General features: G+C 47.1%; 1 protein-coding gene across 6 annotated transcripts in view; it reads right to left on the reverse strand.

Moving 5' to 3' along the window:
* Positions 1 to 419: 419 nt before the first annotated feature.
* Positions 420 to 17,491, reverse strand: part of MAPKAP1 (MAPK associated protein 1) — an 81,791-nt gene continuing 64,719 nt past the window's right edge. For all 6 annotated transcript variants that reach the window (XM_038156181.1, XM_038156183.1, XM_038156178.1 and 3 more), the window contains 4 exons: positions 16,447 to 16,587; positions 11,865 to 12,002; positions 2,766 to 2,863; positions 420 to 996 (listed from right to left, as the gene is read on the reverse strand). In XM_038156181.1, coding sequence (XP_038012109.1) covers positions 871 to 996; positions 2,766 to 2,863; positions 11,865 to 12,002; positions 16,447 to 16,587 — 503 coding nt within the window. In that variant the 3' untranslated portion in view covers positions 420 to 870. The remainder of the gene's footprint in view (positions 997 to 2,765; positions 2,864 to 11,864; positions 12,003 to 16,446; positions 16,588 to 17,491) is intronic.

The raw sequence follows: 17,491 nt of genomic DNA on the forward strand, positions 1-17,491 counted from the left end.
GTAGGTCTTAATTTTTATTGTTAAAGAACAGTATTGAGAGAAGGTGAAGGCAATTCTCAGTCCCCGGGGCAAAGTGCCCCAGTGGGTGTGCCAACCCCAGGGTGGCAGCAGCTGAGGGTCCTGGGCAGGAGGATTCTCCTCTCCACCTCCAAGACGTGGATTTCCAACCACTGTGCTGCCTTCAGCAAGGAACTTCCAATAAAGCATTTGCAAAGCCGAAAAGCACAGTTAAATAAAAATATTTTTGAACAAAACAAACACAACAGACTGGACTGTCTCAGCGCTCCCTCGCTAAGCGCTCCCCTGCCACGGCTGCTGTTCCTGGCTCACGGATGCCTCCTGCACTTCAGCAACAGAAGTGAAACCATCTGGGACTGCAGCCTCCCCCCAAAAGAACTGTGCATCATATGGACCTTGAAAAAGATTACATCTGTTTATTAATAGTAAAAATGGATACATTTGTCCTACATTTTGTTTTTAGAAATTTGATCATGTCACAAGCAATACCTGCGTGTACGTGTGTGGATTACAGATGTATATAATTTATTTTAACCAGGCTGTGAAATAATATGTAATCACATCTCTCCTTGTGATTGTACATAATACAGTAATTAAATGATGCCAGTCTACGTCATTCTCTTATTTCTAATCGAAGGAACCTGAAGCGTAACAGTCTTCTTTCCGGCTGATATGGCTCTTTATTTCTGTCACAGGGGAGACCTCCCATGGCGAGGAGGGACACTCTCCCAGCCGAGAGAGACGGGGTGGTTCAGGTTCCTGCCGGCCGCCCTGCCCAGGGGCAGCAGGAGCAGCGGTCCCGCCCGCGGAGCGGCTCCAGCGCGGCACGCAGGCTCTCCTCGAGGCTCGGCCTCACTGCTGGCCCGACTTCTTCTCCTTCTGGAAGCTAAAGCTTGTTCTCCTGCTCAGTTTTCTTTGTTTCTGAGCAAAATAATCTGCTCTGGCTGTGCTCGCTCGCGACTCTAGAATATAGTTAACCTGCAAGACACGAGGCGGTGTTAATGTCACCCGAGGCTGGGGGACAGCCCGGGTGGGCAGGGACCCCCCAGCCACCCCCTGAGCAGGGTTCTGCTCTAACTGCTCCAGCAACCACCAGCACGATGATGGCAGAGAGAGCCCAGAGAGCCAGGAGAGCCCTGCCTGCCCTCCTGAGTCCCTCGTCCCATGCTGGGCCACCCAAACCTCTGGGGAAGGCAGCGAGCTGTGCAGACCCCCCAGTGCTGGGATAATCCAGTAGTGAGTGCCAATAAAGGACCTTATCAGCCTCAGCAAAAAGAATTCTTCCATTATGATGTTTGCATACTCAGCTAATCTCAGAGTTTCCCTGTGTTTTGGCACATTTTACTTGATGAAAGCATTTTAAAATGATATTTAACAAGCCTGCTACTCCCTAAATTTATTATCTCCAATGCTTTGTGATAATCTCAGAGATAATTTTAATGGAAGGTTAATGCAAGAATCAAAAAGATAAAAATGCCCTTTGGTCTGTCATTAGCTGGTTAATATGCTGTGGCTTAAAACTTGCACAATTTTATGCACTGTAGAGTGTTTCACTTTCATTGCATATTACAGCTTAAGGCATAAAAATATAGGGAATTTTCATGGTCAATAAAGTCTCAGTCCTTCTCACTTGATCATCTAAAAAGCCTAATTTGAAAAGTCTGATTTTTCTGCGCTCCCTAATGCTGATGGAATTGAAAACAAACCAGTGACTTGTGCATGAAACCAGAGAATGTTCTATATAAACAAACTACAACCTGGGAAAAAAGCACTGCTCAATATTATTTCTGTTGAATATTCATGTTATTGACAGCAAACCTTTTTTTAGCCTTTGTTTATGACCAGTCTCAGACGTGTGGGGTCACCAGCCCTGGAAGAGTTCAAACCCAAGGAGATGTGGCATGGGGGTACTTGGGCAAAGGTTGGACTTGATGATCTTGGAGGTCTTTTCCAGCCTTAACGAGTCTATGATCCCATGATTCTAAGTGTTTGGGATTGCAATAGCTGATCTAAGATAAAGTGGGAACAGAAGAGTTGGCCCAACAGCTCACAGAACAGAAACCCCTCAAACACACTGACCTCCTGTGCAATGAATAAAAGTTATTTTATCGCACGTCAGTTGTTTAACAATCCTCTAAACTCCACACAGCCAATGGAAGCAAACGTAACAGATGGTTTGCCAAAATTACTGCTTTTGAATTTTGACTTGCTACGAAAGATGAACTCGTGGAAAATTCCATTTAATTTTTCAAGAGTGTAACAAGAAATTGTTTCCCAAAGCAAGGGAGTTTGTACGGAGCCCCAAGAAAGCAAACAGTCCTGAGAGAGGAGCAGGGCAGAGGAGTCCCTGTGTGCTGTGTGGGGACACCTGAGTGTGGGGCAGGGGTTTTAGGCAGAGTGAGGGGCAGGAGCACCCAAGCCCTGCACAGCACGGGGCTGCTGACCACGTGTCCAGAGGTGGAAACTACCCGGACACAATAAAATTTGGTAGTTTCCTATAAAATTCCACAGAAAATGGTGTCTCTATTAACTAGAAAAAAAGCACAAAAGGAAATGCTACACACAGACAGGCAGTGGCTGTGTGGCTGTTGGAAGGATGAATAAAACAGGCATGGAGCAGGTTAAACACACCCCAGTGGTCCTCAGGCACTGCACCCTCGTGTGTTTCCAGAGCCTCCTGAACACTCACATGCCAAACAAGTGGTAAAACACCAGGATTTCGGGTCACGTTAAAATTTAATACTCACCTTCAGTACAATTTCATTGACAGTAGCAGCATCTGATTCAAAGTAAAGGTGTTTGTAGTCATGATTGCTTAGATATGTAAGTTTAAATATTGCATGACCTGCAAAGATAAGAAAAAAACTGCTTAGAATATTCCTGTAAAGTTTGAGCAGAGCTCGTTGCCTGACAGAAGAAAACCACAGATGGTGATCTCAGCGTACCATCAGCACGACAGAAGGAAGCAATGAAATGCTGACAGGCTTCTCATGTCATTTCAATTTAAGGCAAGTGGTGGCTTACAGGAGCAGCTGAACTCCAGTCAATAAAGTTCCCTTTCCCATCACATCCCCACTGCAGGAAATGCAAAAATCCATCAAATGGCTGGTTAGCTCTGCTCGGCCGCGACGGCGCTGCAGCCCAGGCACGGCTCAGGGGCTGCTCAGGGGCGGCCACCGCCCGCAGCAGGAGGGTGGCACTGAACAGAAAACGGCCATTAATGCCAGAGCCACCGCTCCAAACCCTGCTCCCAGAACACCCACAACGCCACGCGAGCCCAGCCGCTGCTGGCGGCCACGGGAGCGGCACCCAGGGCACCGACCCGCCCGGGGCTGGGATGGCCCTGCCCACACCAAGGAAAATCAAATTAAACTCTAACTGCCACCCGCTGGCACCTTGCTGGCACTCAGGCCTCTGTCCCAAACGGGGGTTGCACGTGCTGGCCCTGTGGCCACACGGCGCTGGCCCGTGGCTGCCCCGACTCCGACGCGCGGTGCCAGGAGGAACGACTTGGACACAAAGGTCTAACGTGGAACACGAAGGAAGGCAAAACATCCTTCACTTGTATGGATGCCGATGGCTTCAAAATGAAAATTAAATGTATTCTGCACATGATACTTTTCCAACGGTTTTCTAATTTATTCAGTTCAACAGTCAAAGTTAGCAATCCATAAAGTAACAGCCACATTACTGTAAATCCAGGTCTTTCCTGCAGGAAAGCTAATTGGAAATCTTATTTACATTATCTAATTCTCCAGATTTCCAAAAAGTGACTGATATATGCTCAGATTGGTGGCCAGGAAATTTGAGATGCAAGTATTTTATTGTGGCATGTTAATTAAACACCATTATGATGCACTAATCTGGAATATAAATTCTGTATTGAAAAATTGGCTAATAATAATAATAAAAACCCAACCCTTTAAATCATTTGACAAATGATGCCTCAGTGGTACTAAAAATGCGGAATTCCAAGCTAGGAGCTCATCAGCATGTTAATGCATGCAGCTTTGCCTGGAACACAGCATCTTAATGATTCCAAAAGTGCCACTGCACCACTCCTGGGATGGGACACAGCACCGTGCTCCACAGCTCCCTCCATTTTCCTTGGACATTGAACATTCCACACTGGTTAACAGAAGTGAAACTGGCACAAAACAGGGTCAGATGATCCCAACAAGATGCTGCATTTAGGGTTTTTGGAAAGTCACAGGGGAATTCTTGCTGTGGATCAAGAAAAAACCTCTCCAGGTGTTCCCTGCTCCCGGGAGCCCAGCCTGGCCTCGTGCCACGGTGCCACCACGTGTCCCTCGGGCCCTGCCCTGCCCAGGGCAGCACTGCCAAGGGCAGCACTCCGGCTCCCACGGGCAGAGGTGCTCTGGGCCTGCCTGCCTGGCAGGGCACTGGCCAGGTGTGGCTCCTGCAGGGGCTCTGGGGAGCCGCGGGGGCCACGGCACCGATGGCAAACCCGCGGCCGTGCAGAGCACACAGCCCCTCCTGCTGGGACTGGGGACTCAGTGGAAGGAAGCCAAGAAGACTTTTCCTTAGAAAGCCCCATTACAGCATCATGTTTATGGGCTCCAAGTCCACAACACACTACTTACAGCGTGAAATATGAGTGCACTGAAATCCTAACTGGCACTTTGCTCTGCTACTCTTCTAGCCAGATGGAATTTATGAATTGTGAGATTGATTTCCATTTCCAAGAGTGCTTAAATATGTGATGTACCTCTTTCCAATAGAGCACCACCCCTGACAATTCTGAGATCAATAGGAGCTTCCATGGTTTGATGTTTCCGTGCGAGGGGATCTGGTAACAAAAAGCAGCAGCTCGAGTGCTCCTGCTGCACATGATGGGGGATTTAAAGCAAATGCAGGCACTGCACAAGCAGCTGCTACCATCACTCCACACCAGCAGTGGCTGGGTGCTTGCAGGAAAACCTCAGTGCCCCGCAATCAGGATTAATCAGCTGCACAACAACAGAAAATCCACGTTATTCCCGACTACGTTTGCCTGTTAAAGCAGTTCTGGAAAGCAGAAGGAATGACAGAAACTCAGCTGTCACCAGCGGCTTTTGTCACGGGGTAGGCGCAGCCCACGGTGGGCTCAGCACAGCCAAGGGCTCTCTCTGGTGCCAATGCCCTGGTGCCCCCTGAGCCCCGGCCGTGCCCCGCGGCAGAGCAGCATCCCCCTGCTGCCCCTGGCCCAGCTCGGAGCGCTGATCAATCTTCCCCAGCCCAACGCTAATGGGTTCCTGTGCGGTTACTCCTGGAGAGGAGCCTACAGACGGAAGGGCAGGATGCTAATTCACTGGGAATTCACCAAGGAGAGCTCATTTACTCCTTCAGCACCACGTCTCACGTTCAGCTGCTCACCCCATCTCCTGATTTTTAGCACCACTGCACTGCCAACGAGGCGAGGGAAGAGGCCCTGCAGCGCTGCAGCTCCCAGGGCTGCTGGAACTCCTGGAGCAGCCTCCACCCTGCACGCCAGCCCCAGCTCCTCCACGGCCCCACATCTACTCACAGCCCCGAGAAACCCTGTGGAATTACAGCAACTACCGACCAGAACGTGCTTGTACAGGCAACAGTAAATCTTGTGCTAATTCCTGCAATCTTGGGAAAACATCCAAACCCTTGGTGGGCCCCACACTGCACCTGACACAGGTAGAAAAATAATCACTCTGATCCAAGAAATAAACTCTTTTTATCAAAGTCAGAAAGACACATTTTTTGCTTGGAAAACAAGGATATGAATTTGCGGAAGAAAAGATAATTTTTTTACTGAATCTGCCAAGACTAGAAAGTTTTTCTTCTTTCCCTCCCACCCCACAATTCAGCCCTTACCAAACCCTCTCTTTGCCAGCTCTTTAAACAGAACAAAATTAAATCACTAATTAGATGGAAGATGAAAAGAATATTCATGAATTGGACAAAGCAGAAAACAAACAAACACTAGAAATGCAAATTTATGTTAATTTTTCAATATACCTTGATGATTGCTTTGTCATTACAGGGCCATAAGGCAGAAGTCAACAATTAAGAGTTATTAGTGGAATAAATAGCTGGAGAAGGACTCTCTGAAGAACAAAGCACTTATGGACACCGTTTGACATCACTGATTCTCACTGCTTCACAAACTGTGACCTCAACAGGCTCAGACCCTGAAATCTCCTCTCATGGGCCCAGAAAGGATGCAAAAGGATTAGAAATACACCAGTAAAAGGCAAGGAATGAGGATAACAAAATACACATCGGCAATACTTTTGTACAAAGACATTTTTCCTTCAACCCTGCATGAGCTGGGGGAGCCTCTGCTCTGCAAGTACTGCTGCATCTCACCCAAAGCACTGGGGAGGGGCTCAGCCATCTGAAATCCACGTGTGACACCCCAGGAATGATGCTGGGACCCTGGGGGAAGGCCTGAAGGGCCTACAAAGCTGCAAGAGCTGTGTTACCACCAAAAACACCCAACGCCCTTCCCGACACCCTCTGGTAACAAAAAAAAAACTTCACAGGAGAGGTCACAAGTTGCAGGCACAGCTGGATTATCCAGATGTGGTGCTGAGCTCAGCTAGGGACAGACAGAACAGGGATGTGGACCTGTGTGTACAGGTGGGGTTAACCCCATTTCATGCAAGGGATATTTATCCCAGAGGTACACAACGTAGAGGCAGCGAGGGCAGTCAGTTCTGGGTGAAACCCACACCCCACTGATGCCAGTGATGGTTCGGGCTGCCCACCATCAACCCGGGGTGGAGCTCCTCAAACCAGGGCAGGATTTAAGTGGGAACAAATGATAAGACTGTTAAAGAAAAAAACAGCAGCTGTGGTCCAGCTGGCTCGCCCCATTCTCTCAGGCAGCAGCATATTCCATGATCTCTTTTCCTCCAGCCCTTTATGTCCCACTGTAGGCTTGCTACTCAGCATTGCTATTAGAGGGTGACGTGGGTCCAGATGTCTTGAAAACAGAGCTGCAATTAAAGTGCAGCACACACCCACTTTTGAGTCAAACTGTGGTAACTATTCACACATCTGGATTATTTTCCCTCAAAGCCTTCTGTTTCTTTAAATTATTATCAGAGGCAGAATACTAATAAAGATTTTTGCAAAAATGCTGAAAATTGAGGTGCGACTCGGGGTTGCCCAAAACCTCTTTACTGGCAACCTTGTTTGGGGAAAAAAGATAAATAAATCAAAATGCAGTGTTTCCACATGGCAATGGGCTCCTCCACTGCGTCTGCACCTCATCAATCACGCATTGTCTGCCGGAGAGGCGAGCCTTGTAAATGTCACATCCACTCAGGCCCGAGGAGAGGCGAATCAAAATGCAGCGAGGAGTTTTAATTGGATAGTGTAATTAAACTAAAAAACCCCAGCAGAATAGCTTTGACAGGATAGATGAAGACCCCTTTTAATAGGGCTACAAAACAGATTTGTTAAAAGGATGAGGCAATGCGCGCTCCTGATTGCGCTCAGGAGAACTTTTATGAGCGGCTGTTGGAGGGGCTGCAGTTAATCAGCACAGAGAGCTGCAGTGCCCGGCTGCTCCTGCCCTGCCAGGGCCAGGGGACCCTCGCTGCCAGCCCTTCTCTGCAGGGACACGTCCTGCTGAGTGCTGCCCTGGCACAGCCCGAGCGCGCCGGGGCACACGGAGCCATCTGTGCCCGCTGCCGTGCCCTGCCTGCACAGCGTGCCCACGGCCGGGCTCTCCCCTTCTGTTCCACACCTGGATGCTCCTTTCACTCCTGGCCTGAAGTTTGGGAACATTTTCTCTGCTGAACCTGTTTTTTTCCCTTTTGGTCAGAGCCTGTGACTCCTGTTGAGTAGGAATTTCGTTGTGTTACCTCTTGCTCCGCTGCAGGAGAAGGGATATCAGGAACCAGCACAGGATACTTTGTGCACCAACTGCAGAGCACACACTGCCTCTGCTCTGGCCCCACTGCAGGCTCTGAGCAAACCTGCAACAGCTCTGTTTGAGCCCCCCGGGAAGCAGGAACCCAACGCCCTCCCAACACTTCCTGGGTATTTTCAGCCCTTCCACAACCTAACAATGAATTCATTAAATTAGTATTTATTACCAAATGTGAATAATCAGGAGAAACTGGATGCTGAATTAAAACATCAAATACCTTTAGCTTTAAATGGAAACTACATAGAGGGGGTTCAGGCATCGCTCTGGCTATCACTTGCAGCCAGGGTGAATACTGCTGGAAAAGCTATTTTCGTGCAGATGTGGAATTCAATGGGAAAGACTGACTCGTGTAGCAACATCAATCAAAACGTCGGCTCGGCTGGCAGCTCTCGACAGTAAGGCAGGTTCAAAGGTCACGGGATAAAGAAAAAGCCAAGCTCTGGTTCAGCTCTAATATCTCCTCCCTGGAAGTCTTACCGAGGTACCTGCCCCCCTTCTGGACTCGCAGCTTTCATTAATCTTCTTGCCATCTTTTTTAACTAGTCATGCAGAACCGCTCGATAGCGAGACATATAATGGGGAGGCCCTGTGCCTATTACCAGGTTAACACTCTGTTAAGCCCCAGTGCAACAATGGAATCAGAATTTAAAGGAAATCTTCAGCTGCAGGGTGCAAAGTGGGCAATTAAATTACAAACTGAAGTTACCCATGTACTCCGTGACCTACGGAACACCTTTGTAAGACTTACCTTCATACCCAGGGTATTTTGACAAAGCAACTGAGATGTCTCTGCTTCATAAAAACAAACAAAAAAAAAGGCAGATAAAGGATCACAGAGAATGTTGCTTCAGTGTTCCAAGTAAATTATCAAATAAATCCAATTTCTGCAGCTCCTGTAGAGCACGGCTGCCTGGGAGAGCCCTGGGCAGGCTCTGATCAGGTGTGGTGGCACAGGTGCTGCCCCGGGCTCTGCACTCCCTGCCCAGCTCGGCTGTGCCCGGCAGCCCTGGGCATCCATCAGGGCCACTCGGGCCACAGAGCACTGCACATGGGCAGTGGGCAGTGACACTGAAGTTTCTCCCCTGTCCAAGTAATGTAAGAGACATTACCAGAATCAGATTTCCTTTAAATTACACTATTGCAAAGGGATATAATTGTATTAAACGTATTATGTTGCTTCCTTAAGACTTTATATTATGTACACTTAATTGAGATACAAAGCTCTTTTCAGCTATAAAAATGACAACTACTTTATTAAGGCTTAAATCTTATTTCTCCATGATAGGATGCTTCCTTTCAAGACTCAAAACATTCAGAATCTCTCATGATAATCAGGCTGAACCTGATTTAAAGAAGATGTTCGTGCCCAGTGTTGTCAGGTTCTAATGGCATCGAAGCAAGCCAGCAGGGCCATTAACTCTCCCCTCAGTCTAAATCCAGGGAGTCTGATTTAATTTACAAATAAAACTTCAAATTCTGACCCAGGGCTACTACAAGGGCAAACAAAAATCATCAGCCATCCCTGCCTACAATCCCCCCACTAATGGCAAATGAGATGCCAGAGCTTTCTGTTTTCATTTTCTGCCCTGACTGAAGGCAGCTCTGAGTTCTGTGAACTCTCAGCAAAGGAAAACTCAGCCTGTCCAAAACGGCTCCCAGCTGTCCATCAATATCCCCACCAGCTCAGCTCCCAAGCTGCTGAGTCCTTTCACACACACACGGGTGCCACCAAAGCTTCTCTGCAGGACCCAGGGCAGGGGCACGAGACTCCCACTGCACCCTCCTGCTGTGCCAGCACCCCTCAGCTCTTCAGAGTCACAGAGCCCAGCCCAGCAGAGCCCAGCCCAGCACAGCCCAGCTGGTTCTAACCCCACTGAGGTGCCTGGGGAGGGCAGGCAGCCCCAAACCCAGAGCCCAGCACAACGGGACAAGCACGAGCACTTCTGAAAGAGGAGATGGAGCAGGTTTGTGTTACAAGAGATAAAAAACATGAAAACAAAATATATTGTAGAACTCAAAGACCTTATCTGTACCCAGCCTCTCTTTGCAATAATTCATTCAAGAAAGATCCGGGAATAATTTTTGATGTAAACTCTGCTACAAACATACATCACCGTGCTGATAAAAATCACAGACAAAACTTGTGAAATACAGTGAGTTTCATTCCTTTATGCTACTAAAATAACTTTTTTCCATTTAAAATTCAAGAGATACTGATCTGCTGTTCAGTTCCCCAAAATGCATCATTCTGAGATGTCACACTAAAAGTCTTTTCTGCTGGCCTAAAATAATGACTTTTGGAACATCTTTAGTGAGTTGGGAAAAGGTCAGCAGTTTCAGGAGGAAGTATTTTCTCCTTTTTGAGCTGTGCTGAACCATTACTTAGTAGGAGAAGTTTAAGATGTTCACAGAAAAATGAGCAAATAAGCCCCTCAGTACTGCCATGGTTGCCTTGGTTGCAACCTGTCAGTGTCCTCTCCAAAGCCACTGTGATTCTTCACTCAGTGGCCCCCACGTGCAGGTACTGCCCTCCTGCACCTGGGCTCTATCTGGGGGTTGAAACTCCTGGGTTGGCAGGATTTGGGTACAAACAGAACTCCTCACAGCTGGAGAGCCCCACCCTGGCAGGACGAGGTCCGAGGTGTCCAGGGATTGTGCCCTGGTGTGCTGACAGCAGTGGAAACCTCAGGTTTCAATTGGACCCTTCAAATACAGCCTTGTTTTGGGGGCACCACTTTATGCCCTCAGCGTCTGCATTTGCAGTGAAATGTGGATACAAAGCAGAGCTGTGTCAGGATTTAGCAGCACAAACCGGCCCTTGCACTGTACACAAAACCCTCTCGTGTTTCAGACTGCCAGGTCATTGGGGAAGCTTCTCCTTAGGATTGTGCCTACCCAAGGACCATGAAATCTTGATGGAGAGACAGAAAAGGAAGACAATGACTAAACCAAGAACATGGAGTAGGAAGGGGTAATGAAGGAGAGAAGGATATAGTTCAATAATTGCTGATAAAATCTGTGGCAGCCATAAATTTACTCTTCCAAGAGAATTCAACAGATCATTACCTCTGTAAATATGTATCACATAATTCTCCCTCTCTGTCACCTTGCAGATAAGTACTTAACACCAGCATCTCACTACCCTGCAGAGGCACAAGTGCAATAAAATCCATCTGAGCTTTTGAACTGCAGTCTCTTTTTGATAGTAGACGGTTCCATTTTGGCCCCACTGGGAGCCATTGCCCAATTCTCCCAGGGCCCATCCTGTGCTTTTTAAAACAACTTTTCCAGATAGAGACTCTCATTCCTCCACTGACGCAACAAGCAGAAGCCCTTGCTTTTGGAGCTGCCCTCCACAGAGCCAGCTCTGACCTCTGGGCAGTGGCTGAGCTGGGATGTGCAGCCTGTCCCCAGACTTGGCTGTCACCGCTGTCCTGGCCCAGTCACCTCCCCAGAACAGCATGCCCAGAGTGGCACCTCCAGCCCCAGTGACCCTGCAGCCACGGCTGGGGCAAATCCAGGCTGAGCTGGCACTTACTGTATGTCCAAAATCTTCAGTGGCACCAAAGACATTTCCAACAGTCTGTAAGTTAAAAAGTGCCCCAAAATTGCAATTCTGTTGAAACATGGATTTGCTGGCTGTGCTGCAGGGCTGGAGACAGCTGGGCAGAGCCAGTGTTCCCTTGGTATCACAGTGGGCAAGAAGCACTGAGTGATGCCATTAGCTGAGAGCAGCATCAGAGGACACTCGTAAAATGTGTGTCTGTTTATGCTGTGTTCTCTATAACAGAACTGAGTCAGATTAAAAACATCCTGTAATGAAAAAAACACACCTATAGAAAGAAAAGGACATGGTAGCAATAATTCTTTGGACATGGAGCACATCCAGGGAGGCAGAGAAGAGAGAACATAAATAAAAAGGACTACTCACTTGGGCTTTTTTCTTCTGCAAGGTCACAGGCACAGAGGAGTTCAGAATCGATTGAAATGGGTTTCTGCTTAATCCAAAACTTAGTGCTGGCCTTCTGATTAGTAACAGGGTCTATCTCTACCTTGTCTCCAGAAATACCTGAGATGAGAAAGAATAGAGAGCCACAAGAGTGATCTGTTTAACCGATTTCATATCAGCCGTTTGACACACTTTATAAATCTTAAATGGGCTGAAGGTATATTGCCCTTCTGGGCTTTCTGAAAGCACGGGAGCTTTTGAAACCAGAAGCAAATGATTATCAAACTGCATTGATAATCTGCATTTTATTCTCCTGCATAAGCATACCAAAAGAAAGAATTATCACAGAAAAGATTCTTCTAAAGGCATACAGAGCCCTTCTGGAAGCAGTAGCTACACGAGCTGTGAGATTTGTAGGAGACTGCTGGTTTTGCAGTCACCACTGCTCTGTGTAACAGACACTATCACCACCCACCCCAGTCCATCTGCTGCACAGCAGACATGCACCCATACAATAAGAGAAGCAGAGGTTCAGAATGGGCTGGGTTGGAAGGGACCCATCAGGACCATCGAGTCCAGCGCTGGCCCTGCACAGGACACCCAACAACCCCACCCCGTGCCTGAGAGCACTGTCCAAACAGTGCCTCCTGAACCCAGGCAGGGCTGAAGCTGGGCTCACTTTCCAGGGAAGCCTGTTCCAGAGCCCAGCCCTGCTCTGGGTGAAAATCCTTTTCCTGATATCCAACCTAAATGTCCCCTGTCTCAGCTTCAGCTGCTCCCCTGAGCCCTGTCACGGTCACGAGAGCAGAGACTGGCACCTGCCCCTCTGCTTCCCCTGCTGAGGATGCTAAAGCCCACAGCAAGGTCTGACCCTCATCTCTCCTCATGACTTCCCCTCCAGACCCTTCCCCACCCCGTGGCCTCCTTTGGATGCTCTCTAATGGCTTTTTTATTTTACATTGTGGTGCCCACAACTGCACACAGTACTCAAGGTGAGGCCACACCAGGGCAGAGGGCAAGGAGGATCCTGCTGGAACCAGCTCAGGACCTGAACTGAGCTGAGCAAACTTCCCAGGCAGCCTTTTACACCTAGGTGTGCAGAGCCTTAAAAACAGTGATGTGTCTTCAGGCATGAGTTACAGCGTGAAGCTCATGAGACATCAACAAAAGGAAGCAATATAGGAAAAAAGTATTGAAATATCGTTTAACTCTTGCATCTCTGGAGAAAAAGCAGACAACCTTCTCCCTCCTGAGGGTTCTGACAAGGCAGGAGCCTGGGGAGGGTCTGGCTGCAGCCCCTGCCCTGAGACCAGGCCAGCCTCACCCACCCTGTGGGTTATGGAAACACCCCCTAACCCAACAATGCATGAAACACACCTCACATCAGAGAGATCACATTGCAATTAAGCATTGTATCAAGAGTCCAATTAACACCCAGGCTTCTGGAACTCACTAATTTGAGTAGGCTGAGGCTGTATCTGGAGCCCATTTTGGTTTGTGATTTAATTTTGGACAGATTATGTAAAATCGGTGCTGGTATTTCACTGTAATGGTTCATTATTCCAAATGGTATTTGCTGCAGTTTAAGGAAAATATGGAAGTTGATGATACAAAGTCTCATTTTCTCACAAAAAAAAAAAAAAGTCAGGGGAAGTTCTAAAAATAAAGGTGCAAATTCTTGGTGTGTGAGGGCTGTTCCCTATCCCTTCCTCTAAGAGCATCACCCCTATAAATATCCTCAAAAAATGTCACTGTTTGGTCCTGCAACTTCAGAATTCACAGTCAGTCAATACTGTTAATGCACCTTGTTAATTTGATAGGATTTGTCAGGTAACTCCACTGGAAAATTATATAAAACTGTTCCAGATGAACAGATGATAGTGACATGAATTAAAGTGATAGAACAATAGTGGAATATAAACCAGAAATGACACCCAAAGTGGCTGTTGATTTATTGCCATCCTGAGTTTGGTTCTGGGCTTCCATGTATATTAGTGCTACAAATCTGGGTCCATTTAGCAGCGAGATGCTCATACATACATCACCAGCTCCTGCTCCAAGCCAAGGTCACTCCCCATTGCATCAATCTTCTCAGCAGAGGCTACTTCACCATTTTGTAACCATCTCAGATGGAACAGACTTCCTCCTCTTTCATCTTTTTTTTATCATGTAAAATACACTTTAACTTCTATTATTTTTATCTGCAAATTGTTGCTGTATACTTCATCCATTATTTCTGTATCTCGACATCGCTGGCTGAAGCTCACCCACATCCAGAGAGCACACTGACAAAGAATGTTGTCTTTTTTGTGTTATTGTTCTCACAATCTGGATGTGTTGAAACCTAAAATCAAAACAGTATTGTGTCTGTGGCTTCTGCAGTCTCTGTCTCGCAGCACACATCACTCATACTCAAAACCCAAGCGAAAATTCTCCCTCTACTGTTTTTTAAATTCATTCATTTTGTCAAAAGGAATGCCATCAATGTATGGGTCCAGCAGCAGCGTTCTGTTCTTGCTCCCTTTGTTGGGGTCTGCAATTGCCCCCTCCCCTCTCTGAAATACTTGCCAGCAGTTGTTTTCCCAGCCAATATGCTCCTGTTAGTTGTGCTAATGTAATGCACAAGTAAATGTGTCTCATTCCTCCAGAACATGATAGAGCCTTTGCAAAACTGCTGAGAGAGCTGCTGTGTGTGCATTACCCTGTGATGTGGGCTGAAACACAAACCCCAGCCCTTAAACTGCCACCTCAAATGCAATAACCCCATCACTCAGAGGGCTGGGCACTGCTCCCATGGCCATCCACACATCACCTTTTACTACAGAGCTACTCACAACGCACAGAAAATCAAATTTACCCCCTTGTTTTTCATAAAACTTGTCTCAAATTCAATGATCAGGTCTGAAAACAGCTAAAACATTTCAAAAAGTGCAATCCACTCCTGCACAGCCCCTGACACCACTGATCTGCCATCAAGGAGCAAAGGGATGACAGAGGATTTTTGGGGTCCTCGAGAAACACTTGCCCTGCCATGGCTGCTGCACAGAACTGATGGCACAAAAAAGCTGACAAGAAAAGTCTTTGCAAGTGGCCATCACCAACTGCTGGAGAACAGCTCCCAGACCAGCCACCTCGACTGAAGACAAAAAATTAGCACCTGTTTTTCCCATTTGAGGAAGGAAGAATCAGTCTGTCACTCACAGGTAGCATGTAACACTCATCAGCCCAAACCCAAACAGCCCCTCAGTCCTTGTTCTGCAAATCTTGATCTTCTAATGTCTTTAAAAAATTCAGGAGAAAGCCCAGCAACTTACTCAGATTTTATCAAAAGGGTTTGATTTTCTACATTTGCCCAAGGTTTGAACACCCTGCTGGGGTTTTCTTTGATTTAAAAAAAAAAAAATTAGATTATAAAGCCCCATTGTCAGTGCACTGCCATCAAAATCACACAAGTTCACAGATTGTTATAAAAGGGAAATTTTATGGTCCTTACAGCACTGGGCAGGGTCAGCTCCTCCACTGCTGCACAAGTTGAGCCATTTGTTTCATTTAACAGCTCTTCTCCCTTAACCATTTATCTTTAGTGATCTGTCATGACCTTTTCAAGCTCTCATTTCTGACACTTCCCAGATACAGTGAGTCAAACTTCACTGGAAGCAAACCATCACACCCCGAGAGTTTGCTCAAGGCAGCGAACGTGGCCAGCACTGCCCTGCTCCAGCACCAGCAGATAAATCCTGCCTCAACTAGACAGCTCCAAACAAACCAAAAAAGCCTTTCTGTGAGAATTTTACCTTTACTCCTACATGTGCTTCAGGATGGAGGAATGAAGGGACTGCAGTGACAATAATACAGGAGTTGGTATAGTTTAACAATTCTGAATTCTACAGAACAAATGTATTTTGTAAACATTATGGCACTTAATATCTTACTGCTGAATCATTTCTTTATGGAAGTATTTGCAGGAATGTCACAGGTCACCTACCAATGCATCATTAATCAAATTTTCACAATTTAAACACAAAGATAAAAAGCCATTCAATCATTTTAAAGCAGTAATGGGGCTTTTATAATTCAGGATTCTGTCAGCCCTTGGCCTTCAGGTTTTCAAAAGCATTCAGCGAGCCAATAAGGACAATATAAAACCTTTAGAGAATGCTCATTTATTTTGTTCCACCTCAAATTTCCACTTGGTCGTTAAAAATCTTTCAGTCTCAGAAAAGGAAAAACCCAATAACTCCCAATTTTGCAAAGCCTCATTTAAAAATAACAAAACAGTTGGCAAGAAGCTTTCCATTAGGAAGCCTAGACTGAAAAAGAGACGAGGTCATTAAATAATGGCCTTCCTTCAGAGGCAACATGTGCAACTGATTGGGGATAATAAAAACACTGAAGTATTTTCAACGGAAAGCAATATTTTTAACTGCTGAAACGCCAGCAACACTTCCAAATGCTGCAGGAGAAAATGGACCCAGGTGATAATGATGGGTTCAGAGTGGCCAGAGCTGGCTGGGCTGCCAGGCACAGCCCCGAGCTGCTCTGAGCCACGGCAGGGGGGATTTACCTAACTGCACGTCCGTGGTGAAGCGCAGCCGGTGGATCATGCTGACTTTGAAGGACTTGTAATGGTGGCTGCTGAGCATGTCCTGCACCGTGGCAATATCGATCTGGGGGTCCTCCTCCGACACCTCTTCTCCTCTTGAACCTGCAAGACAAGGCCCCGCTGCTGAAGGGGAGGTTTGGCTCCGGGCGTGCCCCAGGCTCTCTGAGCGCCCAGGTGCCAGGCTCTGGGACCAGAAATGCCCCCCTCCACCCCAGGGCAGCCACCGAGGCACCGAGGCCACGATGACAGGCGTTGTGGCTGCGTGGAGAGCAGCACGCCGTGCTGGTGGCCAGCTCCCTGGCGGCACAGCGGGTATCCCAGGGGATGAGCAGGGGACCCTGCCTGCCACCAGCGCCTGTCACCCAGCAAGGAGGCCAGAGCTGCCCAAAAGCCCACCCAGAGGTGGGCCCAGAGGTGTCTGTCCCCAGAGGTGCCCCCTCGATGCCCCACAGCTCTCCCATGTGCCAGCAGCACCTCGGGCAGGCTGATGTGAAGCTGCACTTTATTTACTGATTAGTATTCTCATTACCACTGCAGGTACTGCCTTTATAAAAGGCAACAACTCATTAAGCCAAAATGCCAATTACTGAAAAAATATAACACACTTTAAAGATTTTTTTACATTTTATGACGTTGGATTAACACCAATTTCAACATTACTATAATGCGATATATAATTGCACAGAGTAATTTCAATGCCAGCTGCTAATAAAGCACCTCAGCTCAAAATGATCATTCAGATGCTGGTAGATAAAGTGGCATAAATATGTTTGAAAACTGATTTAGCTTCTTACAGGAGATCCTGAGGAATGACACGTTTTGTTTAATATCCTGGCTAATGTAGTCCTAAAAGCTGAACCAACTGCCAGTTCAGAGAACTAAATTTGCTGCAGGAGATTAATGAAAACTCTCTATTTTGCTGAAATTTTAATAATGGGAAGATGAGATGATGGAGTTTTAGTACAGATCTTAAAGCTCCAGCAATGCAGGTACCAACTCGTCAGAT

The sequence above is a fragment of the Motacilla alba genome, chromosome 17 (assembly GCF_015832195.1).
Source record: "Motacilla alba alba isolate MOTALB_02 chromosome 17, Motacilla_alba_V1.0_pri, whole genome shotgun sequence".
In the NCBI taxonomy this organism is placed as follows: Eukaryota; Metazoa; Chordata; class Aves; order Passeriformes; family Motacillidae; genus Motacilla; species Motacilla alba.